Genomic DNA, 26742 nt, shown 5'->3' on the forward strand with positions numbered 1-26742 from the left:
TTTCTGCAATAATTATTTTATTTATAATAAATGTTAATTTAAAACTTAGATAACATACATCATTAAAAAGTTACTGGAGAAGAATAACTTTATCCAGTACATTTATTCTTTGTTCAAGAAACAAAACATTTATTTACATTTTTTGTTTTACTATCATTTTTGATTATTGGAAGAAACTGTTGTGTGTGTCAATCAATTAAAATATTTACGTAACTAAATGTATTGGAAATTTCTGTCTTTACCAATAAAAAGAACGAATTAAAAAGTCACATGCAGAACCCAGCCAAGACGATTCTTCCCTTTCTTTCTTTTGGTTTTTTGCAATAGCTGCACCTTTCACAGGACTGTCCTCTTCTGGCAAATAATCCGGTAGTTCTACTTGATTTTCTTTTTCTGCATTTCCAAATAATACAAAACTCTATAAAAAACAAGTATAAAAATTATTATTGCATAAAAACTGTAATATATTTTTATTAAATAAATGAAAAGAAAATTCCAGTCAGTTAATTTAAAAAATTGAAAACTAATTTTTTTTCAAACCAGAAATATAAATAATCATTTTAATAGATCCAGTGATTTCAGATCTATTAATTTATTAAAAAGCAATTTGACAACAAACAATGATATATCTTGCCATATTCCAAACACCAAAAAAAAATTTTTTTTTTAAAGTTGATTGAATATATAGAATCCATTAATTATTAAAAAGTTATATTTATTAAATTTAAAAACAATATTGTGTTTGTAACACAATATTGTTTTTAAATTTACAAGACATTGAATTTACAATTTACAACATATTTTTGAAACACATTGATAATATAACTATATATTTGTTAAAAAATTAATTCAATAATAATAATAATAATAATAATAATAATAACAACAACTCTCCCATGGTCACCACCTGGTTGTGGTGGGAGAGCCCAGTAATTTTACTGAACCATAGAGCAATGCAGGCTGGAGCACAAGCTCCTGGTAGGGACACCCATGCCAGTAAGGTCTATGGGGAGAAATGAAGCTAAGAGTAACCACACCCACATTCTGTGGAGAAATTTATCATGCTAGTAACCAGATCAAAGTGTGATACCAGCTCAAACGTCGCCCGGGTTAACAAGGTCTGCGTTCGTGGGTTAGGCAAAGACTCATGTTCAAAAAAAAAAAAAATAGGCCACGGTCTTCCTTGGTTACCGGTGGCGAAAGCAGCACCGGCCCAAGCATGGCTACTGCAATGCCCTCAACAGATGTGAGGAACCAACCTAGTGTTGGTGTTTCTGTGGCAATGCATCCACAGACCACAAAAAATGGAAAATCATGCCAACGAATGAAATGGATAGTAGAAATGAATGAGTTTATCATCCGTACTTACTACACCATCACAAAACTTGAAACAAACATGACAGCATACAGACAACAACTACACCATAGATTCACACAACAGTATCCTCATCTCACTGTCACCAAACAAAGGGTTGTTGATCAAAAAAGAACAATTATACACAACAACCTTATCCCACAAACAACACTTGAACTTATCAAACAACAGGTTGCTGATCAAATACATCAACAGACAAACATCTAACATTAATGAAGATCACGTAACCTGTCAGGATAATCCAGCAACAAGCATTGATAACAACACACATACAACAATTACCACTAATGATACTACAGACACTTCCTCATCCATCACTGATAACATAGACAAAGATTTAGTTAATACGCTCTCACTTATATTTCACGAAACGCTCACTAAATATACAGGTACAGATCCCACACAAAGACCACGAATACCAAAAATCAACACGTCAAAGGTAGTAGGAAAAACACTAAATTATGTAAATACTCACTCACTACCACACTACATTCATTCAATTTCTACACTCTCAGACATTCATACACTAGTTTATGCTGGGGCAGTCACAGTAGTGACGTACCATGGACTGAAAATACAATCGCAGACAGATACACACAAAACACAGTTCTATCACAAGCCTGCCTGACAGAGAAGAATAGAAACACAAATAAATGACATTAGACAGCAATTAGGCAGGCTGACACAATACACTAAAAACAACATAACATCCAAATTAAGGAAACAGCTCAAAAACATTTTCAAGAAAATAAAAAAATACACAAAACATGAACATCACAACGTACGCATTACAGAATACATTGATACACTAAAACAAAAACTTGCTGCCAAAGCACGTAGACTCAAACGATACAAAACATGTACACTACGAAAACAACAAAATAAATTATTTACAAACAATGAAAAACTCTTTTACAGACAAATTAATAACAAAGCAAACACTGATACACAGCACAGTGGCACACCAACAGAAGAAGAACTCACAACATATTGGTCCTCTCTTTTGTCCAGTGCTGTCACGCACAATGCTGATGCAGGCAGGATCGAGGAGGAGAACAGAAACTTGCACAACATACCAACTTTGCCCTGTGCTGAAATAAACACACATGATTTCCAATACACTGTTAACAGAACACACAACTGGAAGACACCTGGTGTAGACAACATTCACAATTTCTGGTACAAAAAGTTTACATCACTGCACCAGGAACTAGCTAAACACCTAACACACATCATCATCAATCCACAAGACATGTCAAATTTTCTTACTCAGGGCATCACCTACATGAAACCTAAATTCAATACCACAGACCCCACACAATACAGATCAATTACATGTCTTCCAACACTCTACAAATTATTGACATCCTGTATCGCAAACAAAATATACAAACATTGAAAAGCACAACATTCTAATAGAACAACAAAAAGGTTGCCGTAGAAATCACAGGGGATGCAAAGAACAATTACTCATAGATTCAGTCATTCTACGGCAAGCACACAAACAACACAGAAACATACACATGGCATATATTGACTACAGAAAAGCATTCGACAGTGTTCCACACAGTTGGCTACTACATATTCTACACATGTACAAAACACTATGCAGCACTGGAGAACAACACTACATCTCAGGGTTCATAACACTTCCATACAAACAAACCAAACATTCATCAGGCGAGGAATTTTTCAAGGAGATTCCTTGAGTCCTCTCTGGTTCTGCCTAGCCTTGAACACATCATCCAACATGTTAATCAACACACAATATGGCTACAATATCAGACATGAAAAAACAACACAGTTTACAGTGTCACATCTCATCTACATGGACAACATAAAACTTTATGTATCCACACAAAAACAACTTCATCAACTCCTACAAATCACACATTCATACACCAAGGACATACAAATGGAATTTGGCCTAGATAAATGCAAAACACTTCACATAGATAAAGGAATCCTGAAGAAAGAAGATTTTGCACTTGGAAATGGAGACGTTATTGAATCCATGGAAGAGGGCGAGTTCTACAAGTATTTAGGGTTCCAACAGGCCAAATTAACAGAACATACAGAAATAAAGCAAAGATTAATTAAAGAATACCAAAGTAGGTTAAATGCTATTCTCAGAACACAGTTAAATGTAAAACACCCAGTTAAAGCAATAAACACATGTCATTCCAGTACTCACATAACCTTTTGGAGTTATACATTGGACTCACACAGATCTTGAGCAACTCCAAAGGAAAACAAGAACAACACTTACTAAGCATAAACAACATCATCGTAAATCCGCCACAGAAAGATTAACCCTTCCACGTAAAGATGGCGGACGTGGCCTGATTGATATAGTTAATTTTCACTAAAAACAAATACAGTCACTGCCAGTTTTTCTACAAAAAACAAGAAACATCACAATTACATAAAGCAGTAACTCTAGCAGACTCGAATAACACACCGTTAAACTTACACTCACATCATACAGACACAACACAACATATAAAAAGCATAGACACCATTAAGCAATCGTGGGTTCGAAAGGCACTCCATGGCAGGCATCCTTACGACCTGGCCCAGGATTTTGTTGACAAAACTGCGTCAAACAGCCGGTTAGCTTGGGGGTGCCTCTTTGGGTAGACCGAAGGATTCACGATTGCCATACAGGATCAGGTCATAAATACTAAAAAGTACAGAAAACACATACTCAAAGATGCAACACTCACAAATGACACATGCAGAAAATGTCACATCATGCCAGAAACTATACAACATATCACCTCTGGTTGCAAGCTCTTGGCACAGACAGATTATTTACATAGACATAATTAAGTAGCAAATATAATACACCAAGAGCTTGCAAAGAAACACAAATTAGTAGACATCCACGAACCATACTACAAATACATTCCACAGACAGTATTGGAAAACAACATGCACAAAATGTATTATGACAGAACCATTATCATAGATAAAACAATTTACTATAACAGACCAGACATCACACTCATTGACAAACACAATAAAATCACATACATTATTGACATATCCATTCCAAACACTCACAATATACAAATTACATGCACTGAAATAGTCAGCAATTACACAGAACTTGTCTAGGAAATAAGGCATCTGTGGAGGATGGATAGGGTGCTTATTGTACCTATTGTTCTCTCCTCTACAGGTGTGATACCACACACTCTACACAAAATCCTGGGAACATTACAATTGAATAGAAATACATACATCACTCTACAGAAGGCCACTATTTTGAACCCTTTACCTAACAGATATTTTGACTTCTATACATATAGATATCTCAAAATTTTCATAAGCATTTGTTTAATTTTTAAAAGTGTTACATACCATTTTAATTAAGTAATTTAAATTAATTCAGATTAAGTAATTTAAAAGATTATTTTTAAAATCTATAAATTTAAAAACGTTGATATTTTTAAATCTTACTTCATCTCCATTTTCATCCTTCACTACTTGATATATATTTTCTACAGGTGTCTTGAAAATTGCTTGTACTACATCCTAATGAGTAGAAATATTGAATGGCATTAACTTTTATAATAAGTATACATTTTATTTTTCATTATTTTTAAATATCTCAGTAAAGAAGAGTTGGGTGCAGTTAGCTGAAGCTGGCTGAACAGTAGGACAAAAACATTCCTAATGAATTGTTATTTTTGTCTTTCTTAAATACTTTTTGTTTCTAAATAAAAAGAGAATCAAACTCACTGTCTTTAATCATTATCTGCATACTTTCCACATGAATCAAACCATTTGAAATGCTAAAATGAATGAATATGGGCTAAACTTATTTCTTTTAGAAGTCTTCCTATAAAACAAACTGTGATTAAAGCATGGGAGACAATTTTAAGTTATTTTTTAGCCACTTTAAAACTATTTTTGGAAACCAAGATATGTAATATTTAAGACAAAAATATAAATATCAATGAAAATTTTATTTATTTATTATAGTGTGCAGACTTCACATCCACATATCATTAAGCTCGCCCCTCTTCCTTGAAGGTGTGGCGGCTTTACATCTGTATTTTGTTGGGTCTCCACCATCTCTCTAGGAGCAGTGTTCCAAATTAGCAGAAAAAATTGCAGGAGAGGGAGAATTCATGATCAGATGTGGTTTATAACAGTCTACTGTCACCTCTTAAACTGCAAAAAAGTGACTGCTACAGTTATTAAAAGGACTATTAGCAACAATAGTAACATAATTACAAAAATCAAATTTATATTATTGTAACATAGTTAAAATTGCATTCTGGCATTATGACAATCTTTTAATTTTAAAAAATCCCATGACTTCCAATCCAGACTGGAAGTTCTTATATAGTTAATTGGGGTCTCCAGCCCATGAGCTTTCTAGGTTTGGTCTCGATTTTCATCTAGCTAACTCCATTCTCATGATTAACAAAGGACAGATGGACAACAATGGGAATGTATGGATCTGCAATTTGAAAATTGCAGCCCAATAAATCATCACCACACTTCACATTAAATCATCATCTTGCCCAAGAATAAGAAAGAAAGTTTATTTTAATTAATTAAAAAAAAATGATCTCACCTCTGGTTTCAAGTCAATTTTTGTTCTAAGAATACATCTCTGTTTTGTACGATTAAAAGTGAGACTAATTACTCCTTTCACTTTAACTAAATGTTCTTCACATTTCTTATAATAATCCTATATTTAAGGAAATAAAAACAATCATATTTAACATTCAAAACTAAAATATACATCATCTTAATTATTTTAACAACAATCATTAGCATAATAATATTAAATTACATGAGTGACACACTCTATTATTTTATCATCATTTAATTAAGTATTTCTCTGAGTACTAAGCTTCTATAAATCATAATTGATAATTATCGTAATATGGAAGAAAACTAGAACATCGCATGACTTAGTCACGTCACAATAGAATTGAGGCAGAGTCGAGAAAAAAGAAGCTATCCCTGCACTTGTTAGGCACAGAAGAGGCAATCTTTGTACCCGACGAACATGGACAAGTGAACTTTGCATTTTCCATTACAAAAGAAGAGATAGAAATAATATTAAAATCCTACACTATCTATTTGGCAGTTGCTATTTTTGATGTGGTTATTTCTGATGCTTTTTAAGAGAAGAACATACTCCAAATACCTTAAAATTAAAAAGAACAGTAAGAAATATAATACCAAGACATATGATTTGGAAAATTAAAAGAAAAATAAAATCTGTAATTAGGAGCAAAATTAAAAAATGGAATAATTTAAAGTATCAATTAAGGAAAGTATTACACCGATATAATTATACAGAAAATCCGTACAAAGGAATTGCTAATAAATATAAATACAAAAAAAAATATAAAATTACAAACTATTTAAGTACCCAATCCCTGAAGAGAAGAATATATGGGTTGATAATTTAATCATCAACAAAACTAACATACAAATCCCTAAGTGTATAAAGAAATTCCTAGCTTTAGGTATAGATTTTAACATACCTATGGATAAGATAATAATAGATTTAATAGCAAATATAGATTAAAAAATATAAAGGATTTACCAATAAAAAAGGAAAGGAAAACTAACTTAATTGGTTCTGTCATTCATGACATGAAATGCATATCCCAAAAAAATACGTTTAAAATAAATAAATATAAAACAAATTTAAATAAGACTATAAATTTTTTAAAAACAAATAATTTGTTTATTAAAGCTGATAAAACAAAACAACTCATAATAATAGATAATAATGATTTGGAAAATAAAACAAAAGAACAAATTAACAACAAACAATATATCAAGTTAGATAAAAATCCATATGAAAAAATTAAAAAAGATTTAACGAAAATAATAAAAGATATGTATTCAAACAATAAAATTAATGAAATAGATAAAAATAACATACTTGATTTTAAAAATAATATAACCCCAAGATTGAATATACGGTTAAAAACACAAAGAAGAAAAATACAGACCCATAGTAGATTTTGGATATTCAACACTACAATTTAGAAAATTATATTAAAAGACACAAAGGTCCACAAATTTATAAAAAATGCTATTTATACTTTACTATATGCTTTTTTTATACTATTTGAAGGATCCACAAATAGTATAAAAAATGCTGATGAAGTTATTAATATAATTCAAAAATAAAAACAGAAAAAAAAACATTAATAAGTTTAGATGTAAAAAATATGTACTCAAACATAAAATGGGAATTAATGAAAAACAGCCTTATACAATTAGAAACCAATCAAGCATTAATAGATCTTATAGAATTTGCATATAAAAGAAATTATTTTGAAGTTTGTAATAATTTTTATAGGCAAACAGCTGGCATTAGCATGGGGTCAAAGATGGGACCAAAACTAGCTGAACTGGTAATGAAAGATATTGATAAAAAAATACAAAACATTCCCAGTGTTAAAGCTGTAATGAGATATGTGGATGATCTTTAATGATTTGTAATAATGAGATAACAAATAACGGGATAATTTTAAATACAATAAATAATATAGACCAAGATATAAAATTTGACATAGAATTAGAAAAATATAATAAAATTAATTTTTTGGCTATAACTAACAAAAGAAAGAGAAATTTTCATTTAAAATGTATAAAAAACCATCTAATGTAAATAAAACAATCAGTTATTACTCATATGCCCCAATAGCTATAAAAAAAAATACATATATGATGGAATTAAAAAAGATATACACAAGAACTACCAACAAAAATGAATGTGTAATGGAATTAAACAAATTAGATTATAAATTCATCCTCAAATTATCCAAAAAGAATTTTAAAAATTTGGCGCACACAATATTACAAAAATAGGTTTAATATAAAAAATAAAAAAGATAAAAGATTACAAAGCCTTCCCTTACAAAACTAATATTTATGATAACTGTTCTAAACTTTTAAACAAGAATATAGTTTTGGCCCCATCTTTGACCAATAAAATCTCATGTAAAATTCATAAACTAGGAAAATACAAAACCAATGTTGATAAATTGAAAAAAACTGAAATAGTTTATAAAATTGATTGTAACTGTCAAAATCCAAGAGAATACATAGGAGAAACAGGAAGGACTTTAGAACTACACATTAAAGAGCAAGAAGCTGCCATAAGATTAAAACATAATAATTCCCCTTGGTTTAACCACATTAAAAATAGCAACTGCCAAATAGATAGTGTATGATTTTAATATTATTTCTATGAGAAAAATATTTATAAATGAAAATTCAAAGAACACACAGAGATAATAAAATATAATGGTGATAATTTAATAAATGTGTCAAATGGTATGCAAATCGACCAGCAATGGTACAACATGATAAAAGGCGCAACAACAAGTTAGAAAATTATATCGTAAGAATTACGCATTGTTGCGTATGAAAAGTTATTTTGTATGAGAAGGGTGTTCAAAGATTATAAAACATATACAGTAATACCCCGAACTTACACGATAGGTGGGACCGAGCGATAACTGCGTAAGTTGAATTCGCATAACTCGAGGTATAATTTCGCATATAAATACATACAAATTATTTTTAATTGGGGCCGGAGACTAAAGAAAACAATAATTTAGAAAAAATTGTTTAATAAAATCTTAGATAACACATATGTATAACAAATTATATTATTAAAATCGTAAACCGAAGTTATTTTGATGTAAGACTTCATAAAATCTAAAAAATTCATCTGAAGGCTCAAAGATTTTTTTCTCCTACAAAATTTCCTTGTAACATGCTAATAATTTTTTTATTTCTCATTTTGCAGAAGAAATGCACTCTGCGTTAGAGTCTATATTTTCTAAAATTTGTAACCCCTTTTCATTTTTGTATTAAAGTCTTTAATAATATTAACTTTACATTCCAAAGATAGTTTTTCTTTTCTTATTTGCTGCAGAAGGAGTTCTACTTCGTTTGGATGACATAGTAGTCTCTCTCAAGTCTCTGTAGATATAACAAACACAGAAATAAATAACACAAAATAAATTGTAGCTATGCATTGATTCCACGTGACACGTCCGAACATGTAAGCTGAACAATAGTGTGTGTGTGTGTGTGTGTGTGTGGGGGGGGGTAATCAAGAGTTGCATGTATGAGCAACAAAAGACGAATCAAGAGATTTAAAAATTGCATAACTCTGGGTAGCGTAAATCGAGGTATTACTGTACTGATATTTTAAAATACAGTAGAGCGTCGTTAATCGGAACGTCGGTAATCGAAATGGCCGGAAATCGGAACGATTTTCAGTCTGACTGTGTCGTGCTGAATCGAACGTTTTTGATACTAGATTTACTTCTAAAGTATAATTTTCATGTTTTTTATATTCTTCGATATATTTATTTTGTTTGTACAAAATGCAGAAATAATTTTTAACGATACGATAGCCTCGATTATTATTATAAAAATTTTCGTTAGGCTTAAAATCGACAAAAATTCAACACGAAGCGACACGCAACGGAGAAAAATTCAACACGAAGCGACACGCAACGGAGAAAAATTTGAACATCGAACAGGTTAATATATTTTTTCGTACAAAGTCGAAAATCGGAACAAATGACTAATTGGAACAAGTCCCCAATTGACTCCAATTTTAAACGCTCTACTGTAATATGCTTTTAATTAGAAAGAAACCTGTATGTATATTTTTATTTTTTGACAAAACCTTTTTTTAAAAAAAAATGTTTTTTAAATATTATTATAAAATATTACTAAGAGTTATAATTTATAATTACTTGTGTAGCATGGTGAACATTCTTTCGATGTAACACGATATACACCCTTAAAGTAATAGGTGTAAAAAATAAGCCATTGAAATCTGTGGAGATCCTTAGGGTATTATGAAATGTGTTTTTATTGTTTTATAAGCATTACTTACTCGTGTTGTTTTTTGTCAATTTAATAATTGAAATTTATTTTGTATCACTGAAGATGAGCTAGAAAGTTAACTTAGCTTGAAATGCATCTGTAAAAGAACAATAAAGGAGTTTTATAACCTGAATCAGCTGTGGGGTAGTCTACCGAAGGATTTTTTCAGATTGAAGAGACGTTTACATAATCAACAGATAAAACAGCTACCATTAGAAAATTCAAAATTATTATTATTGAGTTTGCACATTGGTATATTCCATTATGCTCGTAAGTTTTTGATCCCAATACAAAATTTCCCTTTCATTTGTTTGTGACAGTAATATATCTGTGTGAAGCTTCTGTAGATATGTTTGCAGCATTATCACATTTTGTCTTCTTTTCTCTCAACTTTTTAGAGAAATTTCTTTTTATTTATATACTATCCTACAAACCCATTCATCACATTTTTCTATAAAATATAAAATATGATTTAATAGATTAAATTTGCAAAGCTCACATATTTATTTCAAATGACCATAAAAGCTCATTTTAATCAACCTGCAATCAAAAACACAACACATTTAACTTCATATTCAGTTACTTTCATTTTGGACAAATTGTTTTATTAATTAATTTACTGTTTTCAAAATATAAGTAACTGAAGATGAAGTTACATGTTGTATTTTTGGTGGTGGATCAGTCTGTAGAGTGTCACAGATTAATTTGATAAATAAACTTTCATGGTCATTTGAAAGGAATTTCTGAGCTTTTGCAATTTTTCTTTAAAATATAATGGAACAGTTCACAGGTAAGTACAGAAATAAAAGATAAATTCCTTGGAAAAAATTGAGAGAAAAGATGATAAAATTCAATGACACTGTATATCCAAACACAAACATGTCAACAAAGGCTTCATACGGACACAACACTGTCACATATATGCATACAAAAAAATTTATCTTATAATATGCTTAGTTTAAGAATTTTATAAATAAGTTTAATAAAAACAGTTTCAGAATTTTTACCTGTGTTAATGAGCCTTCAATTTGGAAAGTAAGTGTCTTTGCCTTAGAGTTTATACCATCCAAGAAAAATGATCTTGCAGCAATCTTTTTTGATTTTGTTTCTGGCAAAACATTGCTAAAAATAATAATAAAATCTTTAAATTAAGAAAAGACATTAATTACTAATAAAAATTGTTAAAAATAACACCCGTTTATAAGCTTTCAGTAAATGAATCAATCATCATAAAACTAGAACTCTCAACAAATTTTGATAAAAAGCATGACAAAAATGGAAATAAATTCATGTTCTTGAAGGAAAAATTTTACAATCCAATTGATGTTAATCTTAAGTATCCTTTGTGATTCACAAATTAGAAAATTGTTGTTGCATGAAAACAAATATTAATAAAGATTATATATATGCAAACAGGCTTCATAAAAAACTCTTACATTTTTAGTTAGGAGTTTTCTAGGTAACTACTACTATCAACTTGTAGAGAAGTACTTCAAAAATTATAAAAATTTAAGACTGAAAAATCTTACCAAAAATGTACTTTCCTACATTCACATCTGACTTTCTCTCCAAGAACAGTTATTGACAAATCAGAAAAATTTTTTATTAGAATATGAGGACTAGGGAGAGAATCTAAGAAAGATGAACTGAGCAATGACAGGAAGTTATTGTTGATCTTTGCAGAGAAAAGATAACAAAGTACAAAAGAAAACATTTGAAGACTAATAAAAAAAAATTAAAAAAAAAAAAAAAATACATTTTAAAATTTCTTTGGAAATATACTGTTATTAAATCAAATCAAAAATAGTTTATTAAAATAAATCTGTAAAATATTTCCTATTTGCATTTTGTATAAATTCTTATAAAATTTATCTTAAAGTTGTAAAGTCTTTTTCCATGTGTTCTGAGATTTGAAATATTAAAATGCCTAACAAAAACAGATGCTGCATTTTCCATCGGCATATTTGAAATCAGCATCCCAAAGATAACATAAAAGAGCTAATTTGTTACACGGCATAAACAGCTATGTTACACAAAAATGTTTTAAATTTGTTGGGCTAGATAATTCATTTCATTTCATCAATCAATCATATTTTACATAACAGTTTATACAGTGATTACAAGAATTCATTTCATTATTATATCCCAATACTAGTAATAAAAATTTGATATTGATCAAAACTAAATTTTATAAACTATAAGAACTATCATTGCTGTTTCTTCCATTCAAATTATTAACTTTTTTAGGAACAAAACACCATTTATGCATTTATAATTTATAAATATAAACTACAAATAAAATCTTAAGTTATACATTAATCAAGGAAAAATATGGAGAAGACAACAAATTACTGTGGAATGCTAAATCTAAAGTTAAAATTAAATAAAAATAATATTTCTTTTTACATATAAAAAGTAATTGTTTCAGTGTATTTTTAAATACTCTGTCAATTAAAATCCTTAAATAGGAAGACAAAATAGTTCTAAATAAAGATTAAAATCATAAGTAGATTATAGGGTAAACAGATATGTATTATAATTGTTATATAAGGAAATTATTATAATTGTTAATAGAGGATGGTCCCAAACTAGAGAACTTGTTATGGTATATATGGATCAAGCAATTAATAAAATTACAGGTTGATATAATTATCTTATATGACCAAAAAATAATAAAAATAGAAGAAATAGAAGAAAAAAATTAATTAAATAATGATATTAAATTTAAAGTAGAAAAGGAGACAAACACAGAAATAAATTACCTTGACAAAAGATAACCAGAACAGAAAAGATGATTAAATTCAAACCATATACAAAACCATGTGAAATAAGAAAAGTTATAAATTACAATTCAAACACTCCACAATACATGAAAAAAAATATATTCAGTATGGAGTATAAAAAAAATTGTAAATAAAACAAGTACACTACAGAAAAAGAAAAAATCTCTCAACAAACTGAGGACTAAATTTCTACTCAATGGATATCAAGAAAGAATAATTAAAAACTGGGAGAGTAAAATCAACAATATAAGGCTGAAAAATAAACACAACAGCAAAAATAAAGAAAGAAATATATAGCCTTCCCTTATATTCGTGGCTTCTTTGAACAGATAAATAAAAATTTCGATAAAATAAATATAAAACTGGAACCAACTTATAACAAATTGCAAAAAAGAATACAGAAGGCTAAACTTGACATAAGTAAAAAAAATAGACAAATACAACACAATGAATGTCATCTATAAAATACCATGTACATGTGAATGCCCAAAAAATTATATAGATGAAACAAAATGGAAATTAGAAACGAGATTGAAAGAACACATTGCGAATTTAAAATATAATAGAATTAATTTTGTCTTTTACAAACATTGTACAACACATAATTGCAATATAGATAAAAATGATGTTAAAATCATACATAAAGAAAAAAATTGGTATAAAAGAAAATTCAGAGCTAAAAAATAATTAATACCAAGAAAAATAATATTAAAAATTTAAGCACAAAAATTCATAAAAATTGGCTACAATTATTAAAATAAAATAAACGTAATATCCCAAGGGAGAATGTGTAAATAAAGTGAGGTGATCTATGCTCTATGTAAATGAGAAATAAGATTGGCAACACTGTCTGTTGAAGTCTACATTGCACTCGACGAGAAGTTCAACGTATGGAAAGCAACTTCTATCTACATGGTTTTATTATAAATATAACTATAAAGCATTCTTATTGTGCAATATTTTAACAGCGAATAGATAGTCGTTACAGAATACACACCAGCAACCGACAAGATAGCCAGAAAAAAAAGGGTATGTTATGCTTAATTTAGATAGACTTATTCTTAAAGAAAGTCGGTGACAGGATACACATTTAAGAATATTAATTGTAAATACATCCCAAAAAATAAAATATATCTCGTAAAGAATAGGTGGCTGTAATGCAGAAAGTGCCTAAGAGATGTCTGGTGTAAAAATAAGATATCGTCTATCTGCAAAAACACCTAAATGTAAGGACTGTTTTTTATTTGTAAAAAATCCTTTTATAGTATGTTTTTATCAATGTCAGATGTGGTAGCTGTATATACGTAATGTGAATGAATGTCTCTTTAATCCAAATAAATAAATCTGGTAGATTTCCTCACAGCTATCAGGTTAGATACTCCTTTATTGGAAATTACAAATGCATTTTGGGCCTATTTATTTATTCAGATTAAAGAGACATTCACTCACACAATATGTTTTTAATTGCCAAAGTTTTAATAACTGATTGTTTTTGACAGTGAACTAGATGTATTTTTGATTGTCATATATATGTTATTCTGAGATGTAATGGTATGTCTTTAATTATCATAATAGAATACTATGGAATATAAGGAATTTATATTTATGTTTTATTGTGTAGCCGACCGAAGAGGGGCTAAGGCCCAAAACGCGTCTCGGCAAATAAAGTTCCGAAATAAAAAGTTGACGACGAAAACTGCCAAGTGTCTACGAATACACCCAGTCATGATATTGAATCAGTACAATAGGTGTTAGCTAACTTTCATATTTTTTAAAATTAGTAATTGAATACATATGATTAAAACTGATTATATCAATAAAGTAATAATTATTAATTAAAAAAATGTCATGTTATCATTATTTTAAAAAATAATATATATGTATATAATCTTACAAATTGTTTGTTATTTCTTTAATTGAATGTTTACTTTCTCTGCTTGTAAACTTTTTCCCATCCAAAGAGCTTTGTTCTGTAATAATCAACTGATGCAATTTTTTGATTAATTTCTTCAGATTATCAGATATATCACTGGAATTAATAACAGTATATCAATATAAATCAAAAAACAGTGTCAATACAAAATAAAAATTAATTGCTTACATTTTCTTTTGAAGATAATTAAGAGATTGTAAAACTCCACAAATTTGAATTAATTTTTTTCTGTTCTCAAATTTTTCACACAAAGTAATCAAAGTCTTAAAAAGAAAATTTTTTTTTCAATATTTATAAGTTTACAAATATAAAAAAATAATATATTAAAATTTCAAGTTAAAGATCAAAATTATTTATTCTCTTTAAGTTATATATAATTCATTCTCAGAATGCCATATAAATTCTATATAACATGATTCCAAGACTAAAATTAAAATATTTTAAAATTTTTCAACAAAAAGGAATTATTTCATGTTGTATTCCATTCAATATGGAATTTTACAATTCAAACAATTCTAGACACAAATGACTCAAATATCTATGAATAAAATAAGAAGAAAAATTTGCAATGCATTTTGCACATATGAGCCATTCACAGGCAAATTAACTCTGCTAGTATGCAAAACATGTATATCCTTGGAATGACTTATTAATTTTACTATTTTATATATCATTTGATAAAAAAAATACACCTGTAATGACACATTTTACAATGTTTATTTAAATTTTAAAAAAGAAATATATATTATTTTAACAGTTTGTTTATTTTTTGTTTTATGGAGTTAACTGATTTGTCAAATGAGCAGTTCATATGTGATTACAGCATTAACTGTATTAATAAATTGATTTTTTTTTATTAAGTGTGAGACCCAAGAAGGCTTCTTTTCAGGTCCATTATGGGTTCAACTGGTTCCACAATGGGGCAGCTGGGTGATGTGGGATAAAGCCTACCATATCAGACCACCCATAAAAAAATTCCAGAGATTATCCACCACCCAGATTCAATACCAAGTCCTTGAGAGCAGTTTGAACTTTACTACATTGAATATTTGAAAGTAGTCTTGATAATTTGAAATAAAATGAAAATGTTATATTTACATAACATGAAACATTTACACATCTAAAGCTAAAGTTAAAATTAAAAAAAAATATATATATATATAATATACAAATAGTATTTTTTACAGAATCCTAATTTATTTAAAAACATTGAAAGAAAAAAAAAATTATCTAATTTTTCTTACTTCCAGTGCTTCAGATACAACTACTTCACTTTCATCATGCAATACATAAACTAAAAACTGAAGACAAGTTTTATCCTAAAATAAAATAAGAATGATAATTATTAAATAGTACAATAATTATGTATTTACACAAAAAGAACGTTTTTAAATTGTAAAATTTATTAAAACCTAAAGAACACAATTAAGTTTAATTTTCAGTTTATAAGAACAAAAATATTTAACAAAAAGTTAAAATATTAAAAACTATTAACATTAAACTCTAGTTTCTTTCCAATACATATTTATTTTGTTATATATATATATATATATAATGGAAAAAGTATTAAGATTAATGTCATAATTAACAAAATTCAAGCCTAAGTGCTAATTCCAGCAGTAAATGAACAAGACTTTAATGTTCATAACGTTTTTGGCTCCATTTAGAAGCCCTCTTCAGCCCTTTTAAACATTTATTCTCCATGGTTAAACGTTTAAAACTTTTTAAATGATAGAACTGTTTTTTCTTGTATTTTCCTGAAGACGGCTTCTAAATGGAGCCAAAAACGTTTGAACATTAAAGTCTTGTTCATTTACTGCTGGAATTAGCACTTAGGTGTGAATTTTGTTAGTATAGTTCCAGTTTATAGCTGCTAAATTTTTATCTGATGTCATAATTATAAATTATTACAGGAAATCCTTATTAGTTTGAAATTCGAGGGACAAAAAATCATGACTTCAAATTATCCGAGATTTACGTGTATCTGTAGAATATGCCAAGTGCCACGTAAGTGATGTAATTTGTTAAGCAAACAGAATACAGCTATGTATACAGAATGCTATTTTCGTTAATTAATAATAATAAAATAAATGTGAAGGTAAACAGCACATATCCAGTGAGAACCTCATGGGTTGCCAGATAGGTTTTACAAAAAGTAAAGCAGAATTACTGTAAACGTAGCCCAAGTTATTTTAAAAATGGCCTAAGAAGTATCCAAATGCAATAGTCTAGAGCACTACAAATATCTCAATTTGCTACTTGTAGTCCAATCTTGCCATTCCAAAAAAAAAGCCATATTTTATGAGATAAGTAAAAAAAAAAAAAAGGTTAGTCCATGGGTAAGGCGACACTGAAAAACATATTACTGTTAAAACAAAGCCATATTGACCAGATTAGAGTTGTTCTTGGTCAATTGTTCTCTGGAGGCAATTGTTCAATGGAGGCACTTCAATCTAAACGAACAAGTTAACACACACATTGCAGTTCGGACAGAATTTTCACTTTGAATTACGAAGCAGCCAAACTCCTCAACGTGTAACACGCTATATCCCTGGCTGAGAGAAAAGTATGATTATGAACCAAAGGAATTTTGAATTAATGAGGATTTCCTGCACTTCTTATAAACACTGATATCAAATTATATGCATCAACACAAACATAACAACAACAAAATGGCTATTTCAGAAATATTTTCAAGATGATACATAAAATTTATGTTTAGACCAATAAAAAAACATGATACATTACAAACTTTCCTTCAACTCCAAAACACATTCGTAGACAAGCATAAATTCACAATTGAACACAAAAACAGAAGCCTGCAGATTTCATTGGTTCTAACAACCATAATATCGAAAATAATGAAATAAAAATTATACCTACACAAACTAAATTGTACACTGGAAACAAAATTATTAAAACCATTATGATTCTCAAAAATTCTTTGAATTATACAATCTTTTTATAATAAAATCAGGTTAGTTTTAATGGGACAAGAGATGTTAAATTATTGCTAATTTTGTTCTAACGCAAGCAAGAGACATTAACATAGCTGTCTATAAGTATTTTAGTAACAATAGTATAAAAATAATTAATTTTAATGCATACATCTGAGTGTAATTAAGAATCAACAGCAAGCATACAGTATAAAACAATAGTAACGACTTATTAGTCCTTTCAACAAATATTTCTCTAGAAATAATCATAGAAAAAATTAAATACACATCACTAAAAAAACCCAGCTCTTTAAAAGTTTTAATACTTTGCATTTGTTCATATAAGGTTCATTCTTTAATTTTACTTAATACTAAAATCAGTAATATTTTGCTATCAGCCATTTTTTAAAAAATTTATTAAATATACAGCTATTACTCCAGTTAGTTCATTTTCCACCTTAGTTCAAGATCATTAAATGCACAAACACTATCAGAATGCAACTCCTAACAAATTAAGAGACATTCAAAAATGCTGAGTCACAAAGCTTGGATTAAACTTCTATCAGTAAAACAACATTGATATTGCTACAGTCTTCCACCAGAGAGATTTAGCTTGATACTATGTCATTATCAATTTTTAAAATTCAAAAAGATAAGCTAGTAAAAATCTATGATAGTAAACTTAAAATAAACACAAATTTCACATTAATGTCAGTATTAAATCTAATTTTGTAATTCTTTTTTTCTAAACATACTATTCTGTTATAGTCTTTGAATCTTGGCACCATTATTGATATCTGTTTCTGTTACTGTTTGTTATAGAAGTTAAAAAGCCCATTAATCTTAATTGGGAACATCTTTGACCCTCTTCAGGTCAGCTTCAACCAATAATAGAGAGGTTGAGGCACAAGTACAAACGCTAAACTTGTACGGCAAGCAGAAGTACATGTTTGACATTTTATGTCCAAGAAAAAATTGTTGCAGCGGATGTGACTCGGTGAACGTCACACATTGACTCACGGGAAATTTGTTGAAAAAATGGCAGATACATTTAACATCGAGGGTTACCAGCAAAGGTAAATAAACAAATTAAATTATTTTAAAGTATTTATAGAATGTTTAATAACATTAAATAATTATTTTTAATTAGTGTTGTGTTTCCTACCGTACGATCAGACGATAGGACTACCTCATACTTTTGTTGAGAGAAGTAGTGGCTTATGTAAAATCGAAAGCAGCTTGAAAAATTAATTTTTAGAAAATTCACAAACGTATTACGCCGTTGATGGTAGAAGATGCCGTGGAAGAACAAACCTACCTTAAGATAAGCTATTATGAAGACAAATATATGTAAATTCTATAGGCACTTCACATCACTTGCTAAAAAATTGAATAATTAAATAATTTCTGGATTAAAATCGTCTGTTTCTTTACAATATTATTCATAAATGCTTAAATAATCATTATTTTAATAAAATAAGTCATCATTTTAACCACAAACACAGAAAAATGAAGAAGTTTAAGCCGATCATCTACTCCCCATTCTAGACATAGCAAACGCCATTATCGATTGAATAGAATTGCCAGATGGCGGCGCTCGTCCGTCTGCCATTCACGTTTTGGGCTGAATATGTGCACCTCAACCTCTCTAATGGTTGTAAACTTTTAGAGTTCAATATCAATGGTTCTAGAAAAACAAATATGTTAAAAAAACTTTTTTGTTTCAAATAATTTAAAAGACAAGCATATTTTGAAATGGAAAACTAACAACAAAGGAAATGTTATGGCTAAAGCATACAAAGATAAAAATAAAGTAAAAGAAAGATATAACATGTATTTAATGTTATAGCTCTAACAGCCTATTAGCTATATGAACAAAGTCCTTACTGTCCATGCAGGTTTCTAATTATCATCGAGTAATACAGCATCATTAGCATTAATTATTGTTAGATATTTGGAAAGGCAATAAATATAAACCTGCCCAAGTATCTTGATAAGGAAACACTGCAACATTTCTATAATAAGCTTATCCCAGAAAACTTTGTTGCAAAACGGTCCTATGATTGTGAACTGAGGTACAGGCCCCTAATTGGGTTAGGCAACAACTGAGCAACAATGTTCCTTAATTCTTTCAGACATCAATCTTGTGAAGCCTATGTAGTAAAATTTCCTCCTCTTTTTGCTCAACTTCAGAACAAATTCCAGATTTAGAAAGTGTATGGACTATATCAGAGCAGAGTATGTTTGTGACTGTGATTGATTTCTAACTCCTAAACTGAACATATTTTTTCCTAGCATATGGTGCTACTAATGAAGCCATGTTCTTGCCAGTAACTACAAGCATGTTGCACTAATCCCTATTGATTTCAAACTTCTTTTTGTTCTTGTTATAGGTAGCGCTTATGACAGTATCTACAATACCTCTAAGAAAACCATAATTTGGTGCAATAATCCTAATTTGTCAATCCTATCTGCTGTCATAAAGGACTGGGTAAAGGCCCTTCTAATAAGAGTCTAATGGCAGCTAGCTTGTGTTGTATAGTGTCATGAGATCTCCAGTGTATACAAGAGTCCTTTGATAAATTTTCAAAACCTTTAGTTTGCTGCTGTCATCCACTTTTATAAAATTGTCAAGTCTAAATTATTAATACTACTAAAGCTTCCTTTAATGATTGACAAAACCACCCCTATGGGATTTTTATAACAGTGCAAATGAATTCACTTATGGCATATTTATGATTTGGAGAAATAAAGATGTCTACCAGGTTGTTCAATAAGTTTTGTCGTTCGATAAAAAAAACACAATTTTATGGTTTGAAATACATTTTATTATTCAATATAATTTCCCTGAACTTCAATACACTTGTTCCAGTGATCTTCTAATTTATGGATTCCATCCCTGAAGTGAGAATCCGGAAGACTGTCGAAATACGCTTCCACGGCTGCTATTACCTCTTCGTTCGATGAAAATCGTTTCCCACGCATGAATTTTTTAAGATGTGAGAACAGCCAGAAGTCAGAGGGAGCTAAATCTGGCGAATAGGGAGGATGTTGCAACAATTCGTATTTTAATTCGCTGATTTTCGCGATGGTTTTTTGAGCTGTATGAGAGGGTGCGTTATCTTGATGAAAAATGATTTTTTTCTTCTGTAAACCAGGTCTTTTCTCACGAATTTTTATATCCAGCTGGTCCAAAAGATTACAATAATAGTCTGAGTTGATTGTTTTACCAGTTTGGAGATAATCCACGAACAAAATTCCTTTTGCATCCCAAAAAACTGATGCTAACACCTTCTTGGCCGATTTCTGGACCCTAACTCGCTTCGGAGCCGAAGTACTGGGTTCACACCACTCCTTAGCCTCTTGTTTTGATTCAGGATCATGATGGTAGACCCAAGTCTCATCCATAGTAATGAAACGACGCACAAAATCCTTTTTATTTTTTCTAAAACGCTCCAAATGTTGCTGAGAAAGTTGCATTCGAATGTGTTTTTGCTCCATAGTTAGCGAATGCGGCACCCATTGTGCACACAGCTTTCTGTAACCCAAAACATCAGCCAAAATATTGCTCACACTGCCTAATGAGATCCCTAGGGCTTCTACTAAATCTCTCTCAGTTAATCGACGATCTTCCAAAACCATATGCTGTATTTTTGCTACGATTTCTGGTGTTGATGCACTTTTTGGACGTCCTTCACGTGGATCGTCTTCAAGACTTGTACGGCCACGTTTAAATTCAGCAACCCATCTTTCTACTGTTCTAATTGAAGGTGAAGAGTCCTTATACACTTTTACCAATCGTTCATGAATTTGTTTTGGTGCTACACCTTCCAAAAATAAGAATTTTATCACTGCACGATATTCAATTTTTTCCATTGTAAAAAAATACACTGACACGTCAACTTTGAACAGCTGCAAATATAGAAATGAGTTGACAGATCTACATGAAACTTCACACGTGTTTATAAAAAAGTAGTACTATTTTTAGAGTAATAAAACGACAAACCTAATAGCGCCATCTCCTATTGAACGACAAAACTTATTGAACAACCTGGTACATATCACAATACAACTTTGATGCCCTGTCTGAACTTCCAAATGCATTGCAACCAATTAGAGTACTACTTTCACTATGTCTCCAGATGCAGGTAACCCCATAGGAACCTGTTTTTTGTATTATCTATCACTCCATATATGTATTATCTATCACTCCATATAAAAATACAAATTGTTTAAAAGATCAAGATAGTCTACCAAAGAACTTCACAACCATTACTGGCTGAAGCCAACCTAAAACATTCCCAATTAAGAAGTTTAACGGGATTTTACTTCCATAACAAGCAGTAACAGAAAAATATATTATATAATTCCACCTTCTTTAAATAAATTTATATTTTCTTTTATAATGCTGCACAAAGAAACAATTTTAGAATCAATGGGAACTACTGCTCTAGAGAATATAATGTTCACACCATCTATTTAGCATATGACATTTCATAGAAATCTACTTTTCCATTAAAGCTACTGTTCTTCAGTCTAAAATCCTTAACTTTAATCAGATTTCATTATGAAAATATTTTAATATCTAATAAAAAAAAAAGAAAGGAATTTATCTTTTTAGTGCAATTTTACATGGTAATATTAAAATCTGCATTTAAAAGATGGAGATGAATCAAAACAACAAAACAAGTTTTGTCAATGGTGCATATAATAAATATATAAACATCTCAACTCCTAATATTTTTATAATGAAACCAAATGATTGCTGGATTTATATCAGAAAGTGAATATAAATCCACCAATTGTTTGGTTTCATTACAAGTTCTTTCTCACAAAACAGCTTTGAAAGCTTCCAACATTTGTTCCAATAGAAGAGCACAGTAAGAGCCAGAAATAACCAAGGACTGTGGTATGGTATTTTACATAAAAAAAATAGGTGAAATAGCATAATTTTAATTCAGTTTCTTCAGTTTGACAAAAAATTCTCTTGTGATTAGAATTATTAAATTTTTAATTAAATATCTTTCTAGCATTTTTATAATTACTTTGTTTACATGCTTCAATTAAAGAATGTACAATGTTCTTTTTTATAGTATAACTTACCTGACATAAACTTTCATGATTTTGTGGATTTGCAGACAATTTCTTATACTTTTGCACAACAGCAAGTGTTTCTGCACTCAGATCATTGGCCATTGTAACGATATAAACTAAAGTGAAAAATATTTAAATATTAGTTATATCTATCTATTTTCTGATCATCTAAAAATTTATTAAAATTCTAACATGTTTTTTTAATATTAACTTGTCATTAATTCTATATTTCTCTCTAAAATTTAGGAAAATTTAAAATTTAAAGTCAGTATGTATGTATGACAACCGAACACATAAGATTGATTTTATTGAACAACTGCCAACATCTTGTAATCATTAAATTTTTAAATAAAAAATCTCAAAACTAAAATTTGCATTTCAGGACAGCTAATTGTTAGAAAAGAGTTGATATTCTATTCTAATATTATCTCTGTGTGATATTCACATAGAGTAGGCTTTATTACATAATTGTATCTTGCTGTAAAAACTTTGTTTTTCAGTAAAGATATGTTACATTGGTATGTCTCCTTGACACAAATGAATCTTCAACTTGTGGCACCCTTGCAACATGCCAATAGAGACTGACAAGCAACACACAATTTTGACAACATGAGACAACAATCTCCTTACCCTTTAATTTTACCGCGACGTCATCCGTTTGATGCAGCGTGTAACGATAATCACTCCTAGCTTTATAATTTACATCATTAAAAAGGAATTTTGTATTCCTAGTGTTTACTTCTGTTCTGCTTTCTTTTGGTAGCCATCAACTACCAAACACACTGTTTACCCTCTGTTTACCTCCAGATGTTGCCACCAATAAGTATGCTTCCCACAACATCCTGTTCTTGCCACCTTTATGTAAAATAGTCAAGAGAAAGGAAATATGTACATAAATACACATAGCTAGGTCACCAAATTCATATGCACAAGATTGTATCCCGGCTAAATAACTATTTGTTTTAGATTTTAGGAAGGCTTTAGAACAATCAGGGCCCATTTTACCATTAGGCAAACCTAAGCAATAGCCTAGGGATGCAAAGATAAGAAAACACCAGGCTTACTCATAAGCAAAGAAAAGATAATTTAATTAGTGGGAATTAATAAAAATTTTTAAAATGTTCATAATGATGTTATTTTTATAAATATCCATACTTATGGGTGTTTGTGTCTGCCTACATATGATAATATACATATACATAGTCAGGGCATAGCACCAAAGCTGCCATTTGGCTATATTTTTATTAAAGTGGTGATAAAAAACCCTAGTCTGCTTATTTTAACATTCAGCATGAACTTCACATTAAATTAAATTATGAATCACACTTCAGAAAAAACAGCAGAATGTCTAGCTCCTGTGCAATGGAAGTCCCGTGCACCTAGCGATTTCATGACATCATGCAGCAAAAACGGGAAGGAAAGTAAGTGACATTGAGAACCAAAGGCAGTTTTCATGCAGTGCCACACAGCATTTCCAGACTGTGGATTTTTTATCAATTGAAAGAAAATTTGGGAAATTTTTTTCTGTGACTTTTTTCATTTTGTCTTTTTTCAGTATACTAAAACAAAAATTTTGACATAACAGAATCTGTGAAATATTGTTTAAACATTACTAAACTCCATCTCAACACCGGAAACTAATAACTACCTCTTAACTTTTTACCAGTGTGTTTCCAAAAATTGGGCCTCCAAAATTAAGCATTTTGCTTATTTTTGAAATTGACTTTTGAAATTTTAAGGCTCTGGCAATAGCAGTGTGGCTAAGACGCTAAGCAGTAAAGCTACAAGATGTAGTTCAAACCTTCGGAATTTTAGATCAGTTTTGCGTTTTTTCTTTTTTACGTGTAACATAATTATTTTACTTTATTGTTTACATTATTATTACTATTATTATTCCTCACATTTAAAGCCTATAAAACAAGAAGTTAAAAATTGTGACGACATTTCCTGTTTAGCAAAAACGAATCTCTCTAGATTTAACTCTTTTTACATCATTAAATAGAACTTTTATTTCTCCACATTTATTTTCACATATTTTCACTCATGATTACGTACTATGTCCTTACAAGCAAATAAGCTTCAGATGTTACTAATCATAAAGAAAAAGACAAATGATATGATAATAGATAGTGTAGTCGCAGCATTTTGTTTTTTAATTGTTAATATTATGGGCAATTTCCTCATGTTTGTTGCACTTCAGATATCACAAAACCACCATATCTGAAAATAAAAACAAAGAAATAAAAAATTTTTTTAACAACATAAAAGAATTAAATCTAGTATCTTGTTTTTGCTAAACAGGCAATATCACAATTTTTAATCTATTGTTTTATAAGCTTTAAATGTGAGGAAAATAATAGAATAATAATGATAACAATATGGTAAAATAATTATGTTACACATTAAAAAAAAAATCACCAAAACTGAACTAAAATTTTAAAGGTTGAAACCTACATCGTGTAGCTTTGCTGCTTAGTGTCTTATCCACACTATTATCACTGATCAGAGACGTGAAATTTCAAGAGACTTATAAGCGAAACACTTAATTTTTAGAAATCCAATTTTTGGAAACGCTCGAGAAGTGGATCCCATTATTTGGACAAGAACCGTTTGTGTTTAAAGTTTTACTTGCTCACCAAGTTTCATTCGAATCAAAGGCCCAAACGTCTGGTCCCGTCCTTGTGACGGCTCAACACGTTTTGCTTTTCAGATGCCAAACTGATATTGCTACCAGCACCTGGCATTAATTAGTAAGTGAAATTGTTGGCAATAAGTAATTTAAAGCGACAAAAAAAATTTAAAACTGGCAAAATGGTGGCAATATTTTTAAATTTTCCAACGAGACCCTTGCATAGCCTAAATTTTCTTTGCCCGAAGACGTCGGATACTCCAGTGCCGGACCGGGAACTACGGATACGAACGAGCACACAACAGAAGAGAGATCGATCACTTACGTTCGGGTTTGCAACACGATAACCATTCCAATTTATCTCCGAGCACCGAAAAAACTCTACGACGAAACACTTAAAAATGGCTACAGGGGATTGCCGTAAGACTTCCAACACCGAAGAATACGTTCCGAACGACACGAGTAAAAATAAAGCGCGTGTCGAGACCAAAGGGAAGCATACGTATACCTTCTAACAAGCATAATCAATTTAAATTAAGTAAATTTTAAAAAATTAATACTTTAGGAAGTTACAAATAGATCCAGAAGATGATAGAAGTCTTCATAGTAGGAGTCATTGGACGAGTTCAAGAACAAGCAGCTACGTAAGCAAACCAATGACGTAGTTTGTTTCAAACGAAAGGGATTATGCAACTGGTTTGCTTACTTAGCCACTTTTTTTTGAACTCGCCCATTGGCTGATATGTTTAAATTAGCCGAAAGTAACTTCTAACAAAATATCTCGTTCGCTAAGCCAACTTTGGAATATAAGTGTTGCTGTTAAAATCTAATTAGCGACGTTAACAAAAGATAAATTTAATTGAGAAATTCCTGTAACTAAAAATATACAAAACTCACTGAGATGAAAAATTTAAATTACAAAATTCGACACTCACTTTGCTAAATAATCGCCATAACTCACAAAGATGTCGACTCCATATTTAAATTAAACCGCTTTCCCGTCTCTTAACAAAACTCGATACGCCTTTAAAATATTTCGTATTAAAAAATAGTAATATAATCGAATTTAACGGGAATCTTAACTTATAAAA

At 29.8% G+C, this 26742-nt stretch overlaps 1 protein-coding gene across 5 annotated transcripts; it reads right to left on the reverse strand.

Moving 5' to 3' along the window:
- Positions 1 to 26666, reverse strand: LOC136982573 (armadillo repeat-containing protein 1-like). 5 transcript variants are annotated; one of them, XM_067279096.1, is made up of 9 exons: positions 26587 to 26666; positions 23032 to 23138; positions 16237 to 16311; positions 15161 to 15255; positions 14954 to 15088; positions 11284 to 11398; positions 5967 to 6083; positions 4841 to 4915; positions 1 to 418 (listed from the first exon to the last, which is right to left on the reverse strand). In XM_067279096.1, the coding sequence occupies exons 2-9, from the start codon at positions 23122 to 23124 to the stop codon at positions 239 to 241; spliced, it is 885 nt and encodes a 294-aa protein (XP_067135197.1). In that variant the 5' UTR covers positions 23125 to 23138; positions 26587 to 26666; the 3' UTR covers positions 1 to 238. The 5 variants fall into 5 exon arrangements, with proteins under 5 accessions (XP_067135197.1, XP_067135198.1, XP_067135196.1 ...); XM_067279097.1 differs by lacking the exon at positions 26587 to 26666 and adding an exon at positions 26212 to 26265; XM_067279095.1 differs by lacking the exon at positions 26587 to 26666 and adding an exon at positions 24924 to 25004.
- Positions 26667 to 26742: the final 76 nt, after the last annotated feature.

The sequence above is a fragment of the Centruroides vittatus genome, unplaced genomic scaffold (genome assembly GCF_030686945.1).
Source record: "Centruroides vittatus isolate TY-2023 unplaced genomic scaffold, ASM3068694v2 contig_854, whole genome shotgun sequence".
In the NCBI taxonomy this organism is placed as follows: Eukaryota; Metazoa; Arthropoda; class Arachnida; order Scorpiones; family Buthidae; genus Centruroides; species Centruroides vittatus.